This window comes from Neopelma chrysocephalum, unplaced genomic scaffold (assembly GCF_003984885.1).
Source record: "Neopelma chrysocephalum unplaced genomic scaffold, ASM398488v2 Primary Assembly neopelma1_23, whole genome shotgun sequence".
NCBI classification, from domain to species: Eukaryota; Metazoa; Chordata; class Aves; order Passeriformes; family Pipridae; genus Neopelma; species Neopelma chrysocephalum.
Window position 1 is genome coordinate 23,542,983 of NW_020897691.1, and position 25,373 is coordinate 23,568,355.

A 25,373-nucleotide genomic window follows, 5' to 3' on the forward strand; every position below is an offset into this window, starting at 1 on the left:
ATTTTCAATGGATAAAAATATTTGGTTTTGTGCTGCATGTAGTCTTCAAGTCTTCCTTAGTGTAAACATTGGCATCTGTTTATGGAGTAGACTTGATTTCTTTTTTACTGGGTATACATAGAAGTTATTTAAAAACATAGTGAAACATTGAGGATCAGGTGGCCAAACACCAAATTTTTTTTTGCAGTGTGAATTTTCTGTTGACTTTCAATCTGTCACTTTTAAAATCAAAACAAGAAAATAACTAAATCTTTGATTTGTTTTACTTTGTGTAAGGTTGCTGAAGGAATAACACGAAGTGCTATGTTTATCTTTAGAACATGATTTTTAGTACAAATGTGTTTTATGTTCTTTTCATTTATAGCTTGATACCTTTAGAAATAAAATTGATCTATCTAAGGAAAGTGTGAATGATGAAGCAATTATAAACAACACATATAATCCTGAAGAAGAGAGTCCGCGATTTACAAAAAATAAATTGAGAGAGAAAGCATCAATTGCAGAGAAAATAAACAATGATATTTTTAGTGGAGAGGAGAAAAAGCAACCAAAGTCAAACAGGAAGAAAAAGAAATCACTGTTACAAGAACAATTTAATGAGGAGGAAGATTTATATGAAGCTAAATTGGGGAGTTTTGAAAAAAGGACTAATGATTTTTCAAAGAAGAAAACAAAAAGCAAATTACAAACAGATGTACTTCCTCAAGAAGCAGATAGAAAGATTAAAAATTCCTTGACTGAAGTGAGAAATGTAACTGAATTAGAAGAGGAAGAGCAGCTAATTCAAGCCTATCAGCTGCATGTGGCTGAGGATGAGGCAAACGCAATTAAAAAGAAAATGAGAAAGAAACTTAAAGAACAGATGTCTGAATCTACCTCCACTGTTCAAAGCCATGAAGTTGCATTGAACAATGAAGTGGGCAAAAAGAAAAAAAAGAAGAAAGAAATAGCAGTTTTAAGTGAAGCTGAAACAAGGTATCATGATAAACTGTACACTGTGTGTCTGTGAATCTTAAGCAAAATGTTTTGTTTTGTTTAAAGATAGACAGAAGCTTTCTGATGAATTGTTCATATTTCTTAAGTGATTAATTGGATGATTCTGTCATGAAGATACTTTTTCAAAATTCTGTCACGATTAATGTTTAGCTCCCAGATTGTTAACTTTTTTTTTTTAATATCCTCCATTGCTATTTGATCTGTGTTTTCTGTGGAACTCGCTCTTAAGTAACTGAAGATAATTTTATGCATGATTTTTTTTTTGTTTTTGTGGTAAGTGATGGCCCTGATCCAACAGAAGAGCATTAGCTTAGCTCTAGTCACATGAGTGGTTCTGCAATTGTCTGGAAATTAGGGAGAGGTAAGGGAGGGAGAGCAGTGAAAAAGGCAAGACACAAACGTGGGGGGTGAGGAGTGTTGCATTTTCGGCATAGACAGATAAGTTGCAGAATTCCAAGTGGATTGGTAAGGGTAATGAGTAATTGTATCAGTATATGCAGTGGAGTGCAATTGCCCTGACACTAATTCATTACTTTGCAGTGCAATGTCCATTTCTGAGCTGCAGCATCATCCAGAAAAAGATGGCAATGAAATTCAGTCACCTGAAAGACTATTTACATCAGAAGGACTCAAGGAAAGCATGGATAAACAGAAACCTAAAGCCAGGAAGGTTAAAAAGAAAACCAGAAAAGGTCTGCCAGCAAAATGTTATAATAGTGTATACTTTGCTACCTGGTTTTTTTGTACTGCTACAGAAATATTTATCCACAGTAGTAACACAGAAGTTGCTTGTTTCTCTAGTTGCTTAACTGTACTTTTGTTCTTCCGATTCTGAGGCATATTTGTGAGGAAGTTTGCTGTATCAATCTAAAATCTAGAAAGTTCATTTACTATAAATAGTTTTGAGTTGAGACAGTTTTAAAAATTGGAGTTTTTTAAGCATAATATAAAAATGCATATACACTACCTTTACAGTGTATTATTAAGACACATATTCCGATTTTTTAATTTTTATTTTTTTTTTTTTTACTTTATGTTAGAAAATGGTTCATCGCCACTGTTTTGACCTGATGGCTCAATTCAAATGCGAGAAATACTGTTTCATGCAATGCGTAGTAAAATTGGAGAACTTGATTCCTCAAATATTGTGGAGGACAAAGTAAGAAATCAGATTTTTAAAAAAGGAAATTACTGAAATTGATGAGGAGAAGGTATCTTGATATCTATTAAGTATTGTAGTCTCCTCGTAACTTGTAAATGAGGAATTTCTGAAAACAGTGGTATATTCAGGGAAAAATAGACATGGAGAAAGCATCAGTTTCTGCTTGCCTTGTTTTTCTAAAACAAACCAAACAAAACCAACTGCAGGCCATAGTCTAGAGCAGGCTGTTGAACTGTATGGATTTTAAGTCATTGTGGCACGGAAGAATCTCAATCAAGAGGAAGATGTGTGATTTTTCAATGAAAATGTTTGTTAATAGGAATAGATTATATTAATTAATATGTACTTCTGTGTATGTTCCTACATGTTAAAGGGTAATTCGATAATTTTATTTTAACCTATTACATAAAGAACACTTTTAATATTATTGCTTTACTATTGTTTGCTAAGACAATACAGAGCATTTTTACTGCTTTGAGGTTATTATGTTCCACTGGTGACAGTTTATTTATTTTGTTCCTATTTCTAGAAGAAACCACAGAAGTTGCTGCAGAAAATGATGAGGAAATGAAGAATTCAGAAATGTCAACTCAGTCTAAATTTGGTTTTGGTGATGATCTGATTTTGGGAGTTTATATCCATCGATCTGACCGACTTAAAACTGATCTCCTGGTATCTCATCCTGTAGTTAAAATCCATGTTGTTGATCAGAGAAGTGGCTTATATGTCAAGAAGGATCACAGGTGACTTTTAATAAAGTGTTTCTATTATCAATGTTTACAATAAATAGGTGTACTCTTCCCTAGAAAATTAAGTATAAAAATGAAAACAATGCGCAATTTTAAGCATGCGTAGTCATTTGTTAGTTTCCACATCCGTGATTATATACATATATATATGTATACCTACATTAAATGATGGTGGTATTTGTCTTTTCCTTTTGGCACTTTTAAATGCTCTGCACTGCTGTATTGCTCTCGAGGTCCCCATATTTGCAACGCAGTTAATTCTATATTCTTTCCAGAGAGAAAATTTCTTAAGTCCTAAAAATATATAAAAGCCAAGGTTAGAATAAGTAAGCAAAATTCTTGCAGTATAAATAACACCTGTCTTTTTTATTAAAGAACTTCTAAAATCCTGAAGTAAAGTTTAGTACTTCATATTTCTAATTGCTTGAGTTACTTGTTTCCACTGTCATTATGCATGATTTTCCTGAAACCCAAATTTTAACAGTGTTTAAGCAGTAGGCTCTACCATGACCATTATGCATAAATTTGCTAACAGTAACTTAATGGTTAGGATTTTGAACTTTAGCCTGCAGCATTTCTATATGCATTGCAAATTGTGTTAAATTTTGGATGAGTTTTTTTCTAGAATCAAACAAATAGTTTGCTTTCAGTAATTGAAAATACTGTTTTGCTTGAGTTTTCTTTTAAGTGCTCTAACAATTGTAACTCTCTGGAAATTTTCAAACAGCAAGAGGGAAGTTTCATCTTATGAACAAGAAGAAATAGAGCACATTCTTCCTATTATGACTCAACCATATGACTTTAGACAGTCTAAATCAACAGTTCCAGAGTGGGAAGAACAAGTAATATTTAATGAGCGTTTTACTTATTTTACCCAAAACACTGAAGAAAACCCTCAGGTTATCCTGTTTTTTGAGGTAAGGTTGAATATTTTGCATCCAGTTTATGCATATTCTGATTTTTGGTTTGTTTCTTCAGCAGTATATATTTGACTCATTCAGATGTTTTGTTTTAGTTAGAATGGGTTAATAGCATAGCCTTAAGACACAGAATTAAGTGGAGATACCAAAAAGTGTTTTTTCATAAAATAAAAACAACCCCTGTTTTGATAGTAATAAGGAGTACAAAACTTATTAAATCAACTGTCAAACTTCTGGGAAAGGCTGGTAAGATATGAAGGATATCACTTTTTTCTTTTCACACTCTCAAAATCGGAAAAGAAGTTTAAGTACCAGAAACTGAAAGGTAGAATTTGTCTGCTTGTAGCAAAAGCTCATTGTACCAATGACTAAGCTATTGCATTGTTTCCATTAACATTTTACATGTCTACTACTTCTGGCCTCATCTTCATAAAGTAGTTATTAATTTGTCCTCTATATTGTAAATTATATATTCAACATAATTTTGAGCTTAAGTATTTCAATATTTGTACGGAGAGATTCTGTAGTACTAACCTCAAAATGGGACCCTAATACAATAAATATTTTTTCATTCCTTGTTTTTTTTCTATTTCAAATAGATTGAATATAATACATTACCATGTGTTTCTTTGTGTTTTGTGATGCTTATAAATGAACGTATTTATAGAATTAAGAGTCCTTAGCTGCTTAACACAAAACTAATTATATTTGTAAAGATTCTTTGTGGAAATCAAGCTGATGTTAGGACCAAAAGTATGATTACACTGCAAGTATGCTGTTTGACTTCAGCGTGGTTTTTCAATTGAAATATCAATTTGAAGAAAGTATGATTCTAAGGGGAGTTTTTTTTGTATACCAAGATAAACTTTCAGAAGTAGCTAAATATGAGAAAATTCTGGTTCCTGACAGAAAAATGAAGATTTTCATGGGCATCCCTTGAAGTATTCAAGGCCAGATTGGATGGGGCTTTGAGCAACCTGATCTAATGAAAGATGCCCCAGCCTATGAGACAGGACTCTATAGTCTTTGAAGATTGCTTCGAGCCCAAACCATTCTATGACTGATTCTGTGACAAAAGTGATAAATTTAGGAAAGGAAAATTAAATTTTTGACTGCCATTTTCCATCTGGATTAATATGCACCTAGGTTTAGCTGTCAGATTTGTGATCTCTATGATTTCTGAAGTGTATAGGATTTAAGAAAATTACATGTTATTGTTTCCTCTTTTACTGAGACTGAAGGGAAGTGAAAATAGGTTTTTTTAAGACCAGACATTCTTTTTAATGCAGGTCATAAATAGTCATCAGGTAAATGCATAAGGATCTGTCATTTGTAATTGTGCCCTTGCATGGGAAAAATACTGCTTTTGTAATTTCTTAAAATTGAAATCTGTTTAATTTAGTGAATTGCACCTAGCATATTTTCAGCAATTATTTTTTAATTACCATGAAGTTCATTAGAAATACATTTATATTCCTGCTGATACTTCTAGGTCCTTGATTGTCTAAGTATGGATGAAGTGAGAGCCATCTCCAATGAACAAATTCAGGAAGGTCGTTATCGAAAAATTTGTTGGGCATTTCTAAAGGTATTGTAAATATTTAATTAAAGAAGCAAAATTTATAAATATTTTTATCTGAAAATCTCTAACTGTTCTTAGTAGGGAAACTTTTTTTTAATATTTCCAGCAACAGAGATGGGGAAAAAAAATTCTTGCTTGGCTGTTCTCTCCTTTCCCTCTTCTTTCACCTCTTAAAATCGACACATTAAGAAGCTTGACAATAAAAAATATGTGGTTTCTAAGGAAGTATGCAATGTGTAAGTTTGGGTTTTTTTTTTGTTCATAAAGTACAGAAAAAGATTTTCTCTTAGGGTTTTCTGTGTGGTTGTGTGATTTGAAGAAAATGACAAATCCACTAATTTCTGTGCCTCAGCTGTTCTGTATTCTAGTGACATTTTTAGTTGTCCAATCTTTGAAAAGACTCCCTAGCCCAGTTATAAATTTCCTCTCATTTTTAGTTGTGGCATTGGGAACGCTGTGACAATTGATATACAAATGAGGCAAATGTGAGATACTGGTAGTTTAGCCAGCACATATGTACCTTTTTACCCTTTTAGGAGAGACTTGAATGTGTCAGTTTGTTCTTTAAGACCTGGCAAGCTTTAGCTTCCTTGAAGATTGTTTATTTACACCTACCCGTGTGGATGATAATCATTGAGCAGTCTACAGCATGAGAAATACAGGAGAAGATAATGGACTGCAAGTTTAGGTGAAGGGAGAGGGACCTGCATATCAATATGGAGGTTCTTCTCAGCTCTGCCCAAGATGAATCTACTGGAAGCAGAAGTCTGGTATATCATATCTGGGTGTATAGCTGTGCATCCAGGCATTCAGTACAGCCTACTCCTAAACAGAGGGAAGGATGAATTTTCAGCATAAATATGAATAAAATGGTGGCCTGTTCTTCGTTCTTACTTGTCTGTCTGCATTATCCTTTCATCTGTATCAGTCGAAGTAATGTCCTGATAAACACTGATCAGTGTTAATGGGACTAGGTACACTTGTTCTTTAGTTCAAGAGAGAGAACTCTTGTCTCCTCTGAAGTTGGAGATGCTACAGCTTTGCTGTATCTTCTGCTCTGAACCAAAGCCTTAGTAATGCCCTGTGTTGCAACATTCAAAGGAAGCAAATTTTGAAGAGGCTGCTTGTGGATTGGCAGTCCTTTGAGATTTGGTTGATTTTAGCAAGTAGTAATTAAAAAGAACCCCAAAGACAAAAAAACCCCAAACCAAACCAACAACAACAAACAAACAAACAAAAACCCCCAAAACCCAAACAAAACAACAACAAAAAAAATGAAAAAAAAAAACAACCACAAAAAAAAACCCAAAAGAAAACAAAAAAAAAACCCAAAACAAAACAAACAAAAAAACCCAAACAAACAAAAGAAAGAAAACCAAACCCGAAGTGATACTACAGCGGTCTTCCCACTTACATGGTATTACTGCTGTGAAACATCTTTCAAAACTAGGCTGCTATCTAAGCTTTAATCTTAGCAATTTGATCTTGGGGCATTTAATAATGTTAAATTCATTACCACTTCTAGGGTTAGTTTATTTCTGCAATGGGCAGTGGATTTCAGGAGTTTATACTGTAGCTAAAATACTAGAAATTATCAATTACTTTTATTTCTTTTATGTTAACTTTTTTTTTGTCTTTCCTCTAATTAATCACCCTTCCAGCTTGTAGGTGCAAATGGAGTTCTAAACATTGGTGGAAAACTTCGTCTGCAATTATATTACCCACCTTCAAGGACCAAGTCACGTTCAAATGTTGTTGAGGTTTATGACTGGTGGGCAAAATGTCCTAGAAATCGTTACCCATCAACTTTATATGTAACTGTAAGAGGCATAAAACTGCCAGATCATGTAAGTTAAATATATAATATAAATATATTTACAAATATGCAGACTTTTCTGCAGGAACTAGTAACTGGCTAGGTCATGTGCATCTGTGTTAGTATGCATGGATAAAAAAGCTGTGCTTGTATGCAGTATGTAAAATACATTATAAGAACATTGCATCTGAAGATACGTTTCAAACTCAACCCTTCATAGTTATCTTTGAAAAACAGGCTTATTTTCCTATCTACAACTTTGAATATTTTGCCACTGACAGAAAACTTTTAGAGTAATTTCTTGAAGATTAATGTTCCTTCTTATTAGGGGAAATGCCATTTTAATTCACTGACTCGTGCAGGTGTGTAAATTCTGTGAGAGAAGATGTAAGTGACTTAACTCTATTCCCTGCACCCTCAAGCTATAATGAACTGTATTTTTTTTCTCAGATGAAAACTCCTTTAAAAATAGGCTTACATTGGTATGGGCTGAGATGCACATTCTAGATAAATACAACATTTCCTTTTCTAGTATGCAAGTACAGTGTTGTTCTATTATATAATTTTCTGTTTCTATTTAGAGCTGTAATAAGTCTTTCTTATGTTCACTGTTCGTACAGTCAGGGGTGATGTGGAAGGCTGGTAAGATGTGCATGGATAAAAACCAAACTAATCTGTGGGATTAGTTCACATGGTTTGGGACGCTCTAATTTGTGTACTGGAATGACATCTACAGATCTGCTGCTCAGTCAGCTGCTGAGGTTGTTAGGAATTCTGTGCACTTTGCTTGAGCAGCTGTGCTTCTTTTTTTCTGGAAGTCCTGTGAGCCTGTCTTTACCATGGTCTGAATGTTTTCCTGGTAGGTTTAGGTGGTGTCACTGGTTTACAGCTGTCCCTACTTTACAGTCCTCTGTGAAATTCAGCTGATGTGGTAATTTGTAGGCTTTCTGACCTGTGGCTGCCTGGATTCATTGATTACTGGTATTATTTCATTCTTGTTCTTATAAGTGTCAGATTTGCTAAGGCTGGGATTGAGCTCCAGATAAGAGCCATGGCATGACAGTTTTCTGTGCATAGATTTCTGCTTCCATTTAAGATCTGTTACAGATTCTGCCTAGTCTGCTTCTCCAGAAGGGCCCAGATCTCACATACTTCTGCATGGGCTAGTAGATGTGAAAATAGATGTCTCGGATAAAACAGGGCATTTGCATAGAAGTTGACAAACAATTTAAACTCATAAATTGATTTCTACTTACATAGTAGAAATCAGCCTTCTTTTTTAGTCACAAGAACCTAGACAGTGAATACCTAGCTACTGTAAGCCTGGAAGAAAACAGTAATTTTGCGTGGTATTCTGGTGTGTTTCTAAAGAGACTTAGTACTTACAGAATTCTGGGAAGTATATATGCTTTACCTACTATTAAAATCATAAATGTTGTCAATCCTCCTTTCTTTGCAACTATTGAACATGCACAATGCTGGTAATATCTTTTGATATCAAGAGTGAACAAGACTGGTAGTATGTTTTGATATCAAGAATGGGGTTTGTTACCGAAGCAGTATTTTGATTGCAAGGTAGTAGGTTAATGTCACTACAAATATTTACATGCTGGAATGATTTTTTTATTTTTTTATGCAACACCCCTGCAGTAGTACAATACAATACAATACAAGAGTATTACAAATTTTCACTGACATGGATAGTTACTAAAAATAGAAAAGCATCAGTTATTTGATAAATCTGTGATACCATCTGATTGACACAACTTTAGAAGCTTGGATTACTTTCTGACTTCCTGGTTACTTTAAATGAAATTTTTGCCATGCATTTTTTATGTATTAAGCCTTTTCAAATCGCTGTGTTTCAGATGTAAAAATGCAATACATTTAAAGTTAAAATCTTTTCAGAAATTATGTTGTTCACTTCAAAAATATTTTTCCTTGATACTTAGTTTTGTTTACCTTAAGGTTACTCCTTCTTTTCGCTCTATGATAGCTGTTAAGCAGGAACAAAGTAATACAGCACTGTCTGAGCTCCAGAGAGAGGGATACGAACCTTCTCCAGAGGAGAAAAAGGAGCCATTTAAATGGTCAAGATTGCCTGGACAGGTAAAGTGTTTTTCTTTTGTTTTTAAAGGAAAATAATTTAAATAGCTGCTATATTTTTCTAACTGTTTTTATGGTATAAGTATTATGAAGCAAGTAATTAATTAAAATTAAGGAAAATATTAAACAAAACATGAAAAAAGTCTCATAGATAGCAGAGAATGCCTAATCTTAGCAAATATGGTTGATTAAACCATTTTTTTTTTCCCAGAACAGTCAGGTATTTTCATCTCCAGAATTCTCTAAGAATTTGAAAGAGTAGGGTTATTCGGGTGATGGAAGTAAGACAGGAAACCTGTTCTCAGATTTCAGCTTGATTGTAAATATATTTTCTTGAGATTTTTTGTTTGTTTGTTTACGTTATTTTCAAAGTATAACAGAAAGAACTTATATTGAAGAACCTTCCTAAGAAGGGTTTTGCTGACTTCATCCTAACCCCTAGATCACTGTAGCTAATCAAAATCAGCAGTCATAAAATGGGAATATTTTTGCAACTATATATAGAATGTCCATGCAATAATTTCATATCATTTTGTAGAACGGCATTAACATGGGTTCATGATTCTATACAAACTCAAAGCATAACATAAAGATTTTTTAAGAAAGAATGATGATTTTTATTTTGGTTCCCTACTGTAATTCTTGTACAGATACTTTTGAAAAGAATCCTTAAATATACATGGACTTAATTTCCAGCACTGTTTGCTAATAATAATAAAATAGTAAGGAATAGATTAGGGTTTTTACAATGGGAATTTTCTTACCAAAAATGGCAGGATACCTGAAAGTTGTATTTAAGTTAAGTATGTTACTTTATTTAGCTCATTTATGCTTAGACTAGTCCATGGGCATATTGAAAAATGGTAGAAACGATGATGCATTTTGTGATGTGCTGTCTTGTGAAAAAGTTTCAGTAAGGTTAGCATGATGTGGCATGTCTGTTTGCTAAAAAATATTTGAAATGTGCACTTGTTTAAAATTTAATAATGGATCAAAATTATTATTTCCTTTTTATACATTTAAAGTACTGTTTTACAATTAAAGCTGTCTTTGTAAAGATAAACAGTATGTCTGTATCTGTCTCCATAGATGGTTGATATGTTATTTTTCAAAAATGTTCTATAGAATTATGACTTATTTGATACATGAATTAAATATTAAATTTATTTTATATGTGAATTATAGCTACATGACCTGTAAATGAAATAAGTTTTTCTGAGCTGAATTACTGATTCAACATATTAATGTTTTATTTTAGGGCAAGTTTAAATAGCATAAGAAGCCTTAATTGAATATATAGTTTTTAACAAGATTAATAGTGTATATACAATTATTTCATAAGTAGATCTATTTGTATACTTTTAAATGAATATAAATCTGTTCACACTTATTTTTCATTCCTAAAGGTAAATCAGGTTTAGGTTAAATAATCACATAGCTGTTGTGGATATTTTACTTCACCTTAAACTTTGAATTTAGTGTTGAAGAAAAAGCCCTTGGGTGAAAAAAGAGGAAATATTTTGGGAGAAAGGAAAAGGGACTAAAATGCCTGTGCAGTGTTTTGAAATGTTTAATCTCTGGTTGTGTCTTTAAAAACCAGGTATTTAAATACAGATAAGGAATGCTAAAAGTTATTTGGTAGACCCAAGGTTTGAGTGCCTGTGGTTGGACTTTTGAGTTCATTAAGTCACTAGAAGTTGTGCTTAGACTCCTTAAACAAGCGTGACTTACAGTCTAACTGCACAGCTTGCATCATTGACGATAGACATTATTAAGCACTTCTTAAAATTAAGGAAATTATTTTAATTTTAAATTTTCTTAGGTTTGTAAAACTTGCTAGTGGTTTGTAATAACGGGGCAGAAACAAACATACAAACTAGATGTAGCCTGAGTTATGCTGCAGAACCATCTCTGTATATAAGGTTGAATTTTTTTTTTAAATTCCATTAAGATGTTACTAGCTTTTTAAAACTTATGGATGTCAGTAGCTAAGAATGTGTTTTAAGCGTTGGATAGTTAATATTCATACCATTCTTCCCTGAAAAGCTAGGCTTGCCGCATACCAAACAAGCACCTGTTTTCACTGCGAGGTGGAGATATGGGCTGTTTCTGTGTTCGTTTCTCTCATGATGGGAAAATACTGGCAGCAGCATGTGCAGGAAGGAATGGCTATCCCATTGTTTGTAAGTTTAAACATGTTCGGTGTTTTTCTTATAATTCACGTAGTTTGCAACTAAAGGTTAAAAGATGTATTTTTAAATTGTGCTTTTTTTAGAGGTTCTGTTTTATTATTGTGTTTTGCAAATTTTTATGTGCCTTAAAGAGCATTGAGGAAAATGCTCTTTCTGTGTTGATAGGGCTGGCACTGGCTTTTCATACATGGTGTACAGTTTAATGATATGAAATGACACTTTCAGCCTGGAGGTCTAATGGAAATACAAAATCAGTTTGCAGAAGGAACATATTTTTTGACAACAACGTTTTAAGTGAAATAACTGTTTCAGCTTCTACCTCACAAAATTTTCATGTAAGTTTTTCTCTTAACCTGTCTCGAAGGTTAGATGCCCGAATGTTGTCATCATCTCCAGACAGACTACTGGAAGCTGCTGTCTTCCGTGGTCCAATTCAGTCGAAATACAAGTATTCCTTATTACTCAAATTTGGGACTGCTTCATCACAATATCTTCAGTTGCATTGTTCTTAAGCCTTCCGGAAGATTTTTGAGATTTAGAGAGAACAGTATTTTAAGTTTACACTAAATACATGTTTAAATGCAAGGAACAATAAATCTAAAATCCTTTATTACACAGCCCCAGAAAGTGATCTCAATGTTAAAATAATTCAAAGATTGGTCAAATAGCTGTCAAAATTTAAAAAAAAATATGTGTATCTAATCCTAGTCTGGTTCTAATAATTTAAAGCAAGTAAACTGTTTTTTAAGGGTTAAGACACTGTGACATTCGTGAACCACTAGATGGAAGCAGATGCTTGCTGTCCATGCATATCTAGCAACTATTTGATCTTGTTCTCTCAAGATGAGAAGATAAGGAAAAAGAGTTGATTTATGCTAACAGAAAATCAGCCTAAGATTGGACTAAACTTTGCTCTAGTAGCTACATATGTTTGTCTGTAAATACTTAACAAAACTTTTATTTTTCTATTTAAACTTCACTAGTGTATGAAATTCCTTCTGGACAGTTCCTGAGAGAGTTTTATGGTCACCTTAACATAGTGTATGATCTTTGTTGGTCAAAAGACAATCGATACCTTCTTACTGCATCCTCTGATGGCACTGTCAGGTCAGTATGATGATGATGTTCTGGCAGATAGCATCAGAAGCAGAAAAGAAAGTGGTCCAATTCAATGTCGTACTACAAACTGTATTATAGTGTTTTAGTTAAAGATTTGATTATGGTATGACTACAATAATTTAAAAATTGTGATTGGGTTAGACACTGACACTGTATTTACTATATTGGTTTCTAATGTATATGTATTTGAGACGAAACCTTTTCAAAAAACTGTAGTGTTTAAATCTACAATGTAGTGAAAAACCAAAAGGTTTTTCAATATTTCAAGAAGACATTGAGACAGTTGTAATATTTGGTCCCTGGAGAAATTGCCATGCTATGAATGCTGTATTAAGTTTGCAAATTTGAATGTGAAGCAGTAAATTGAAAATGTAAGATTCAGGTTATGTCTATAAATTGGCCACACTGCATATTTGTATGTTGGTGGTTTTGTTTTTTTTTTTGTGAACTTATTTAAATAATTCCACTTAAATTGCTGAAAATTGAACGTGTACACATTTTCCCCTACAAATAAAAAGTTTTTTTCAGTGCAGTGTTAATGTCAAAATACTAATCTGTTCAAATTTTAAAAGCCAAAAACCTCAAAACTGTAGAAATACATGAAAATATGGCTGTGACACTGTACAATTTTATTACAAGCAACTTCATTGGTTTTGGTTTTCATGGAGCTTTTTTTTTTTTTTAAGCTCTTCAGATTTCTATCTGTTGTTTCTGTTATGCAACTCAGTAATGCTACAGGCAGTTGCCTAATTCAAATGCCAGAAGAATTGTTAAAGGATATATCATATATGTGGAACTGTTTTAGGTTATTTTTGTTGCTTGTATGTAGGCATAAAAAGACTGTTTAGAGAACGCAGCCCAATTTTTTTTAATTTGGGAGTGGATTAAATAATAATTTTTTATATTGAGGTAAATATTAATTTGTTATTTATGCTGCCTATAAGGAGGACCAGCTGTTCCTCAATTCTTGAATTTGTGGCAGCAAGTTGAAACTGTAGTGGTCTGCTTCCTTTTCTGTGTGCTACGCATGGTCACTGTACGAGTTATTAGTTCCTGTATTGTCCATTGCCTTAAGCTCCTTAAAAAGTTTCAGCACCCTGTTGCTTTAAATTCATTATGAGTTTATTACTTGGACTATCTCTCGTACTGAATTCTAGGGCAACTTGAAGGGAAATTTGGGAACTTCTGTGAATTCTTCTTTGTATACTGTTTTATATTATCCTCAAGCCTTTGCAAGGTTTAGTCCCACATAATTTGTGAGCAATAAATTAATTTTTTAATTTAATTTTGTTGTTAGAGCAATGCCATTCTAAAAGATAGGTAGATTCTTTGTGACCTTTCTGCATTAAGTTGCAAATTAATTGTACTCTAAAGGTCACCTCAGAGTAAGCTTAGAATTCTTCAATAGCCACCAGAAGTGGTCACCTCACCTGGAAGGGTGTCACTAAAGCAATTCAATTCCATATTGTAACTGAGCACTCTGTTTAATGTACTGCCCAACTGTATTTAATGGTTCAGGTACTGTTTTATTCTTAGTGGACTTATCTTTGGGGAAGGCTTGGTGATAAAACGTATACCATCAAATAGAAAACACTGAGAAAAATCTGATCTTACAGCAATGGGTGTCAAAGGATAGGAAATAGATTAATAGTAAGAAGTGAATTTATGTGATGCAAGCATCCTTGAGATCATGATCACTGCTTGGTTGGTAGTTACTATTTTAAAATTTTCTGCAGTTTTATTTATATTTAGTGACCCTAAATGTTCCTTTGTGAGTTTTTGTTCTAACATATTTTTAAATTAGTAATATCCAACTAGGTCTTGAATCGGTTATAACTCCTGAAAGAAAGAAACTGATCTGTTCCATGAAGTTGTTTATGTGTATTTTAAAATGTGTAAGTAGTCATGAATTTACTTTGAAGACAGAGTACTATGTAAAGCAGTAAATGTTTAATTCTTGTTACAAACTACTGTATTAGAGGATTAGATATAGGTGGAACAAATTGGTAGGATAAGTGGGTGTTGTTAGGTGTTTGCAAGCATTTGCCTCTAGAACCACAAGCACAAAATATGGCATCAGTTATATCTCTGTGTGTGATTGCTTTATACAGTAGATATCCTAACTTTATTTCCTTTTAAGAATGTGGAAAATAGAAATGCAGGCGGCATCTGCAGTGAGAGTTTTCCCTCATCCTTCGTTTGTTTACACTGCAAAGTACCACCCCATTGCTGACTCATTGGTTGTGACAGGATGTTATGACTCAGTGATTAGAATCTGGAATGCAAATGTGAAAGAAATCCATGGGCAACTGCTACAGGAGCTTGATAGTCATAAAAGTTTCATCAACTCTCTTTGTTTTGATGCAGAAGGTATGTAGTTAGTATTACTTTTTGAAATAGTTGTCTTTTTTGTCGAAGGCCAACTTGACTGTTACTAATTTGCTTTATGTCATAGAGGCAATGTATTCTTCTTAGGAAGAGATTATTTACTGTGAGGGTAGTGGGACACTGGAACGGGTTGCCCAGAAAAATTGCAGATGTGCCATCCCTGAAGGTGTTCAAGGCCAGGTTGGTTGGGGCTTTGGTCTAGTGGAAGGTGTCCCTGGTCAGGGAGGTCAGAGGTAGATGATCCTCCAACCCAAACTATTCTATGATTCTTTGGTAAAGAAAATGAGGTGGTATAGTTAGATTGTGAGAATTTTAACACTAGACTGCAGAAGTGAGAAGGTGATGAACTTTTTGACATTGACAGAAATAGGAAACATTGAGAGAAAAGGACAGAGATTTGACCACTGTGAATCATGTTAACTGGTAGATGAACCACTGAAAGTGAGTGATGTACTGACGTGTACTAGTGAAGGAAGAGTTGAAGATGAATAATTAAAGGTACTTGGATATGTTTGACTTTTTCTGGTATTAGTGATATCATTAGTTATCAGGTGGTTCATTTTTGGAGGTAGTCACTGAAGTAGGTACTATGAAGAGGAAAGCTGCATTTTTATAAAGAATAAATATTTGTACTTAAAGAACAAGTGTTGGATAATGGTATTTGTTCTTGTTCCAATTAAAAGTATATTCCATATCTGATATATATGCTAAATCCAAATTTATGGTATCAGCTTATATCATGCAATATGAGCAAAATGCATTTGCAAGTAGTATATTATAGCAAAAGAGATGGAAGAACTGGTGTTTGCCTATTCACAAAAATGATAGAATGAAATGATAGAAAAAAAGGTGGTTTCTTGTTCATACATTGTTTTCTGTATTATTTTTTTGTGTAGTGGTATTTCACTTATAAGACATTATTTCACAGGACAGCATATGTTCTCAGGAGATAGTTCAGGACTGATAATAGTTTGGGATACACCTGTTAAAGGAAGTTCTCAACACCTGTTTCAACACTGGAGGATCAATAAGGTATACAGGTTTCTTAAACTAGCATTGTAATTTTTATGTGAACTGTTCTAAATTTAGTAATTTGATTTGAATTCAAATTTTTTTATACATTACCTTTTGTTTAGCTGCAAAGGTGTATTTTCTGTAAAAACTGGTACAAAAGAACGGAAACAATATGCTGTGATTCAATGACTTAATTTTTTTTAATTGTTTTGCAACTTAATTGGGTTGGGCACTGGAACAAGCTCCACAGGGAAGTGGTCACAGCACCAAGCTTGACAAAGTTCAAGAAGTGTTAGGACTCTCAGGCACATGGTTTGTTCTCTAGAGACAGTTATAAAACAGACCGTAGCCTTTACAAATCCCCTTTGTTGATACCTTAGAGGCCTAATGTTCAGTTGGCATTTCTGTCGTCAGCTGATTTTTTTTAAATTCAGTCACAACAGAATCTGCCTTGTGGTTGAGAATAGTTGATGTCTAGGATGTAATGCCTTAATATAGGAACAAACTTTTTCCTTAATCAAATAGAATGAATTAAGGAAAAAAGGGTAATGCAAGAGAAAAATGAAAAAGAATGTGTAGAAAAATGAGTTTTAAAACACAAGGTTATATATTTTTCTTTATTTTCCTTCTTTCGGTAGGAAATAAAAGAAAATGATATTAAAGGGACACCAGTAAATCATTTGGAGGTGCATCCGAATGGAAGGCGTTTATTGATCCATGCGAAAGACAGTATCCTGAGAATTATAGATCTCAGAATGTTAGTATTTTTGGTGACAAATGTGTATTTCCTTTTTGTTTTAAAATTTACTTGGGGAAATAAAATACCATAAATGTATTAGATGTGTAGTTGGGGAGGAGGAAGATGTCCTAATAATCAAGGATAGCAATATTAGGGTTAGGAAATGGTTTCAAAACACCGCTGTATTACAGACCTTTTGTGTGATATTGGGTAAGTCTTTCAGAATAGAATATCCATAAATTACTAGATTATGTGGGAGCATAAGGTGGCATGAGGAAGACAATGTTAGTCTCCTAAAGATTGAAATCCCTTTTAAAATGCAATCTAGGCATGAAAATAACATTGAAATGATAATGTTTATTTGTGTGTTATTTCTCATTGTTAAGACTCTGGCAAGGGTATTTTGATAATGAAGGGAATATGATTGTCATCATAAATATTGAAAAATGCAATTATGTATGTATTATGGTGTATTAAGCAGGCTGTGAGATATTTTTTCATAGTTTTTTGATGATTATCTCATTCTTAATAGTTACGAACATGATTCTTTAGTAATAAACTACAATAAAAAGCAAGGGAATTACAGACTCACTTGAGTCTTTGATGTTAGAGAGTGACCAGTTCAACCCAATAATCAAATCACAAACAGCATGTTACTCAGAGCTTTATACACTTGGGTTTTAATATCTTGAAGGGTCTTTAATATCTTGGAGATTTTACAGCTTCTGAGAGGAACATGTTCTAGTGTTCATTCACCCTCAAAGTAAAAGACTTTTTTTCTTAATTTTAAGCAGCGCTTCCTATGTTTCAGTTTATGTCCATTCCCTCATGTCCTTTCATTGGGTGAAAGTTAGAAGGGTCTCACTCTAATCACTTAAATACATTGTTACATACCTGAACATTCTGTTCTGGAAAGTCACATTAAAAATACTAACATGCTTCCTAAATGTTTTATCCTTAATTTCATAAGTATCTTTCCTCCTCTCACTATACAGAAAATCATCTTTGGAGATATTTAAAAGATATGTAGGTGTGGCACTTAAGAACATAGTTTAGTGCTGGACTTGGCAGTGCTGGATTAGCTGTTGGACTTAATGTTCTTGAGGTCTTTTCCAAACTAAGCTGTTCCATTATTCTACTGAATTGAATGTTTGTACTAGCTGAAGACTTTACAGTATTATAGTGCACTTTTCCTCTTTTACTGTAAACAGTACATTATAATGGCCATGCAAGAAGCCTAAACTATCCTCTCAATCAAAGCTTGAAATTGGTGGATTGACAGAGCGAACCTGTAGTTTTTGAGGCAGATAGTGTTCTTCTGTTGCTACTCTTTCTAAAAAGGACAGAATTTTAGTTTGAGAGGGGAAAATGGACATGCATATTACTCTTTAGGAAAGGGTTGATATGGGGTGCAATTTCACAATTATTTTAAGTAAATTTATCCATAGGACACACAATTTATCCATAGGATCAGTGTGCTGATCCGACTGAAAATCAGCCTACAAATACAAATAATTAATTTTCATTTTAATCAACTATCTTATCAAACTCATCTGATAGCTGCCCGAACACTAGAGAAGAAATGAGGGAGAGCCTGGGAAGACAAGGGTGGAGAGGACAGCGGCAGGACTGCTACTTTGACCACAGCCCACAGTTACATTGGCTTAAGTCTATCAATAAACCACAGGGTCAGATACCCAGCAGTGATAATTTTACACGTCAGCATTAACTGTTCATTCCCTGCATGAGAAAAGAGGGGGTGGAGGTCACAGATCTTCACAATTCACTTTGATTGATAGCTTGTTGCTCTTAACTTACCTCTTTCAACTTGCTTTTTTGATCTTTTTGGTGAATACTGCTGTCTTGTCACTTAGGTATGTGATCAGAGATTTGGTTCAGTCCTCTCCTTAGGGTTTCATATGCAGGTTAGTTTTACATTTTGCAGAGCTCTTCTGTTGACATCTCAGAGATACTATCTTTTTTTATTCACACAGCTAAAACTCCTTTTTGGGCTAATACAGTCTTGCACTGTGATCATTAAGGAATCCTTTTCTCTTAGTTGCCAAATAGAATTGCATATGGAGTATGTTTATTCAGAATATTGTTTAAAATAATCTTCCTGTCATATGAAATGCACTGCATTTCTCCCAGCATACCTCCATTATTTCTTCAGTAACACATTTGAAAAATTGCTGTCTTCTGTCTTTGGGGGATGTGGTGGACTATTGCCATTCTTTTTGCCTCAAATTCTGTGTCATAGTGTTGCTGCTGTGTTAGTCTCCATGTTGAACTTTTATATCGTTTTCTAGGCTATGCCTCATGTTTGAAATAGCCTCTTAAAAGCTGACATATGCTTCCTTCCATCCTTTTGTAGATTCACTCCCACTTGATGCCTGCAAACTGTTTGACAGTAGAGCATGATTACTAAGCTGACCAGTAGTGTTTCACGGGAAAAAGGATTAGGATACCTAAGCTGCAAAATAATATTAAAAATATTAATAGTAAATTAACATTTATGTCTTGAAATTTGTTGATTCTACTGCTGGTTTTCTAACCAAGGAGACATTAGTCTGAAGAGCTGAAGAGAGCTGCTAGATAAATTTAAGCACTCAAGCTCAAGAAGAATAATGAAAACTTTTTTGACAGAGCTTGGAGTAATAGTGCCAATTTCCCCATTTTTTTGCAAAGCCCAGGATCAAGACAATGCAAATTACTACATCTGTATCCATTCTCTAGATCTGAGGATTTCGTTTTTCTACTGAAAGACAGGGATGTATGCTTTCATCTGTAATGTCAGGTGCATTATGAAAGTCAGGGAAAATAAAGGGTAAACTCTGCACTCTGCAGAAGGTGCATATCTATTTGGGATGCAAGGTGTATTGATTTTTCTGAGGAATAGAGGAGGGAACTGATACATAAAAAGTTAGATTGTTTATTCTGAAAGTATCTGCTACATTGGTAAACTTTCTTGTTCTTTAGCTTTGCTACAAAGAAATACATAGGTGCCACAAATTACAGAGAAAAGATTCACAGCACCTTAACACCATGTGGTACGTTCCTGTTTTCAGGAAGTGAAGATGGAAAGGCTTATGTTTGGAATCCAGAAACAGGTAACTAATTATTTTATGGTCTTAAGCCAGATTTTCAAGGCTGAGGGGGAAATGATTTTTTAAGCTTTATTGAAACGCTTCTGATACAGAGTAAAAGTTATGTAAGATGTACTTAAATCCTGAGGCTTTAGCTCCACCTTTTAAATAGCTATTGTTAGTCTCTGAGATTTTATTCTCTAGAGGAAATTAATAGAGGTAGCATTTGTAATATCCAGCAGGATTGGAGCACCTGAAGCTCAGCTTTTTGTATGCTGCAGTTCTTTACATGAAGGTCTTAAAATGGAATGCACAAAAATGTTTTAGGTCAGATCAGTTTTTCTGTTGTGCTATTTAGATTTGGGAATCAGGCTTTTGTTGAGAACCACTTCATCTGTTTCCCAAGAGTGGTCAGAAATACTTTTTGCCTGTGGAATATAAGGTTTCTTTGTAAATTAGTCCCCAAGCCAAGTAGTTTCAAAATAGCTACCAAAATCTTTCTGAAAAAATGTCAAGCAAATGTAAGATAAAGAGTTTGCTATCTTCTTGTGCAGGAGGTAAAAGCGACAAAAATGACAGTAGAAAGTAGCAGAATACCATTTTGGTTTTGATGACATAATGTTCTGTCTCTGATTGTGATATAATTATTTTTTTAAAAGGAAAAAGTAAATATTTTAAAACTGGCAGATAACTAACAGTTTTGTTTTGAATTTCTCTCCATGTTTCCAACTACATTAGCTTATATCTATGCCACTGCATAATTTGCCTGAAAATTTTAAAAAGAGAATAAAAGTAAAAGGAGGAAGAATCATAGAATCAACTGGAATCTTGGAAAAGACCTCCAAGATCATGAAGTCCAACCCTTGATCCAACACTGCCTTGGTTACCAGACTATGGCACTAAGTGCCATATCCAGTCTCATTTTAAAAACCTCCAGGGATGGTGAATCCCCTACCTCCCTGGGCAGCCCATTCCAGTGTCTGATTTTTCCTAATTTCTTCCTAATAACCAACCTAAACCTCCCCTGGCAGAGCTTAAGATCCTGCCCTCTTGTCCTACTTCTAGTTGCCTGGGAGAAGAGAGCCTGGGAGAAGAGCCCACCTGGCTACAACCTCCTTTCAGGTAGTTGTAGAGAGTGATGAGGTGTCCCCTGAGCCTCCTCTTCTCCAGGCTAAACAACTCCAGCTCCCTCAGCCTCTCCTCCTAGCGAGTCCCTTCACCAGCCTTGCTGCTCTTCTCTGGACCTGCTCCAGCACCTCCATATCTTTCCTGAACTGAGGGGCCCAGAACTGGACACAGTACTCAAGGTGTGGCTTCACCAGCACTGAGTAGAGGGGAGGAATCACTTCCCTAGATCTGCTGGCCACACTGTTCCTGATCCAGGCCAGGATGCCATTGGCCTTCTTGGCCACCTGAGCATACTGTTAGCTCATGTTCAGCTTCCTGTCAATCCAAACTCCAGGTCCCTTTCTGCCTGGCTGCTCTCCAGCCACTCTGTCCCCAGCCTGTAGCGCTGCACGGGGTTGTTGTGACCAAAGTGCAGGACCTGGCACTTGGCCTTGTTGAACCTCATCCCGTTGGAATCAGCCCAACTCTCCAGTCTGTCCAGGTCTCTCTGCAGAGCCCTCCTGCCTTCCAGCAGATCGATGCTCCTCCCCCCCCAACTTAGTGTCATCTGCAAATTTGCTGATGGTACACTCAATGCCCTCATCCAGATCATCAGTAAAGATATTAAACAGAACTTGGCCCACCACTGATCCCTGGGGGACACCACTAGTGACCGGCTGCCAACTGGATGCGGCACCGTTCACCACCACTCTCTGGGCTCGGCCCTCCATCCAGTTCTTAACCCAGCACAGAGTGTCCCTGTCCAAGCCATGGGCTGCCAGCTTTTTCGGGAGTATACTGTGGGAGATAGTGTCAAAGGCTTTGCTGAAGTCCAGATAGACCACATCCACAACCTTCCCCTCATCCACCAGGTGGGTCACCTGGTCATAAAAGGAGATCAGGTTGGTCAGACAGGACCTACCCTTCCTAAACCCGTGCTGGCTGGGTCTGATCCCTTGTCCACCCTGTAGGTGAGCTAGGACTGTTGGTAAATGATGGAGAGCGGCTTGGTGAGCTCTTCCACCAGCTCCCTCATCACCCTAGGATGGATCCCATCTGGTTCCATAGACCTGTGAGGATCCAAGTGGCTCAGCAGGTTGCTAACTGTTTCCTCCTGGATTACAGGGGGGCTGTTTGGCTTCCTGTCTCTGTCTACCAGCTCTGGAGGCCAGTTGTCCTGAGGGCAAAGAAGGTGTTAAGTACCTCAGCCTTTTCCTCATCTTTGGTGACTCTGTTCCCCTCCATGTCCAACAAAGAATGGAGGTTTTCCTTGCCTCTTCTTTTGCTATTGATGTATTTGTAGAAGCACTTCTTGTTATCCCTAACAGAAGAGGCAAGACCGAGTTCAAATTGTGTCTTCGTCCTCTAATTTTCTTTCTACATGACCTAACTATATTCCTAAACTCTTCATGAGTAGCCAACCCTTTTTTCCATAGTCAGTAAGGTCTCTTTTTTCCCCTAATTTCCTTCAAAATCTCCCTGTTCAGCCAGGCTGGCCATCTTCCCTGCCAGCGTACCTTTCGGCACACTGGGACAGCCTGCTCCTGTGCGTTAAGGACTTCCTTCTTGAAGCATGTCCATCGCTTCTTTACTCCTTTGTTTTCAAGGGCTGTTTCCCAAGGTACCCTACAAACCAGTCTTCTGAGTAGGCCAGAATCTGCCCTGTGGAAGTCCAGGGTAGAAGTTTTATTGATGGCCCTCTTTGCATCCCTGAGTATTGAGAACTCTATTATTTCACGGTCACTGTGCCCCAGATGGCCTCCAACCACCACATCTCCCACCAGCCCCTCTCTGTATGTGAACAGAAGGTCTAGCAGGGCCCCACCCTGGTAGGCTCATTTACCAGCTGGAGCAGGAAATTATCCTCTATGCACTCTAGGAATCTCCTAGACTGCCTCTTCTCTACTGTGTTGAGTTCCCAGCAGACATCCAGCAAGTTTAAGTTGCCCACAAGAACAAGGGCTGGCAAGTTTGAGACATCCACCAGCTGCTTGTAGAATAATTCATCACCCTCATCATCCTGGTTGGGTGGTCTATAACATACTCCCACCAGGATGTCAGCCTTATTGGCTTTCCCCCTGATTCTTATCCACAGCCACTCAACCTTATCGTTACTGACTTCAAGTTCTACAGAGTCAAGAGACTCTCTAACATATAGAGCTACCCCTCCACCTTGCCTGTCCCTTCTGAAAAGCTTGTAGCCATCCATGGCAACACTCCAGTCATGCGAGTCATCCCATCACGTTTCTGTGATGGCAAATAGATCATAGCTTTCCTGCTGCTTCCAGCTCCTCTTGTTTGTTACCCATGCTCTTTGCATTAGTGTACATGCACTTCAGCTGGGCTGCTGATTTCACTTCGAACTCAGGCTTTCCACCCTTAGGCTCATCTCTGGAGAGCCTGGTTTCAACTCCTTCCCCCTTCAAACCTAGTTTAAAGCCCTCCTGATCAGCCCCAACAACTTACGGGCTAGAGTCCTTTTGCACTTGCTGGATAGATGAAGCCCATTTGACTCTAGCAGGCTGGGTACCATAGAATTTGCCCCATGGTCGAAAAAACCAAAATTCTGCCTGTGCCACCAATCCTTTAGCCACCTATTGTTAAGATGGGTTTTCCTACTCCTCATTCATCTCTGCTACTGCAGGAACTAAGGCGAACACCACCTGTGCTCCTGTCCCATTAACTAATCAACCCAGGGCCCTGAAGTTGTTTTTAATTAACCTGGTACCTTTTTCATTAATGTCATCACTGCCAGCCAGGACTTTGTTATTAGTATGTTTTCATTGGGATTTGACTCATTCACACACTGTACTGGCATTTGTAGTGCCATCATCTGAAGAGCTAATTTTATTTATATTTTTATGTTTATTTATATTTTTAATAATTCTGTGCTTCAACTTTCACTCCTGTTGTCAGTATTATATAGTTGAAATCCACAGCTAAGATGGCTATCTCTGGTACAATGCAAGCACAAACAAATACTGTGGAACGCCACCTTTCCAGAACTTGCTTATCAGAACAAAAGAACTCAGCTAATGTAGTGCATCCTCTGGAATTTTCTGCAGCTACTACAACTTTTATGACTTATTGAATTAAAAGCATGCAATATTTTTTTGTCTTATGCCAAATCGTTTTCAATAAGGAAATTGACTGAAGGATATTTATTTACATCGTCAGACACTGTACTGTAGTAATATAAGCTTTAACCAACTCTTATTTTGTTGTATCCTATGTGTTTCAAATACATTTCCATGGTATTAATAAACATATTTCAATTCTGTAGGAGATCAGGTGGCCATATATTCTGAACTCTCCTTCACATCTTCACTTCGTGATGTTGCCTTTCATCCACATGAACACATGGTGTCATTTTGTGCCTTTGGTCAAAATCAGCCAATACTTGTATACATTTATGATTATAAAGGTACAGTACAAGTTTTCTTGATACACACCTGTAAATATTTTATTTTTAGAAGCAATTTTTTAGTATTTGTACTTCTTTTGAGGGAAAAAGAAAGCAGTCATTTGATGATAATACATACCTTTTTCCTGGGAGATTCCAAAACAGAATTGAACGTGATCCCACACAACCTGCTCTAGGTGCTGCTGCTTTAAGCAAGGGTTTTGGCCTAGGCAGTCACCAGAGGTCCTGTGTAACCTCAAGTTTAAATGTGCTATTGTATGTCATACTATGTGATTTTTGCAGCACTTTTTCATATATACCAGCGTTATACAAGTATTTAAAAGCCCCTTTTCAGTATCAAGGAGCCAGAAAGTACAATCATTCAGAAAATTTATGCTGGCTATGTTACAAAATAATATTGAGGAGCTGTATAGAATTGAATCAGGCAGCGTAGACTTTTATAAAACGAGTGTTAAATCTGTGGTGCAATTGTGTGAGAGATAGGTTTATTCCCTGTGTTATATTAAAGAGAAGATAGTGATAAATGCTCATCTTGAATTTTTGGTATGCGAAATAAAGTTCAGATTGTCCTTTGAAGGCTTTTCTGATAGTTGTGTTTAATTAAGGACATTTGCATCTAGACAGTAGACAATGTTAATATGAATTATGCAGGAATTCTTTTGTTTGAATTATGTTTGCAGGGAACATAGATCTGTAAAGCTAATCCTGTCTTTATACACTGGCTTTTTAAGTAACATGTAGTAATGAGATTACTCCTATCAAATCTTGGAGTCTAGGTTATTTGTCTGTTGAATTGGTTGACTTTTACAGGAACATTAAGTGAAATGACTTTACAATCAATATTCAGTGCTAAACTTCAATCCAATAAGATATCTGCATTTTAGAGAGCAATGGAATTTTTGGGGGCTGAAGGATTTCTTTAAAATTTTTTGACTGTTCAGCAGACAATGAGTCTTAAAAAATCTAATACTGT

General features: G+C 35.7%; 1 protein-coding gene across 11 annotated transcripts in view; it reads left to right on the top strand.

Moving 5' to 3' along the window:
• The window catches only part of AHI1 (Abelson helper integration site 1), a 101,441-nt gene that overhangs the window by 16,688 nt on the left and 59,380 nt on the right, over positions 1-25,373 (top strand). For 10 of the 11 annotated variants that reach the window (XR_003535415.1, XM_027690466.1, XM_027690537.1 and 7 more), the window contains 14 exons: positions 365-975; positions 1,537-1,688; positions 2,688-2,901; positions 3,632-3,824; positions 5,320-5,415; positions 7,071-7,256; positions 9,194-9,334; positions 11,382-11,514; positions 12,507-12,630; positions 14,783-15,012; positions 15,959-16,062; positions 16,683-16,801; positions 19,763-19,893; positions 24,260-24,400. Coding sequence is in view for 10 of the 11 variants with exons in the window: in XM_027690466.1 (XP_027546267.1) it covers positions 365-975; positions 1,537-1,688; positions 2,688-2,901; positions 3,632-3,824; positions 5,320-5,415; positions 7,071-7,256; positions 9,194-9,334; positions 11,382-11,514; positions 12,507-12,630; positions 14,783-15,012; positions 15,959-16,062; positions 16,683-16,801; positions 19,763-19,893; positions 24,260-24,400 (2,575 nt within the window). In the remaining variant the exon portion in view is untranslated. The remainder of the gene's footprint in view (positions 1-364; positions 976-1,536; positions 1,689-2,687; positions 2,902-3,631; positions 3,825-5,319; positions 5,416-7,070; positions 7,257-9,193; positions 9,335-11,381; positions 11,515-12,506; positions 12,631-14,782; positions 15,013-15,958; positions 16,063-16,682; positions 16,802-19,762; positions 19,894-24,259; positions 24,401-25,373) is intronic. The other variant, XM_027690530.1, reaches the window with a different exon arrangement.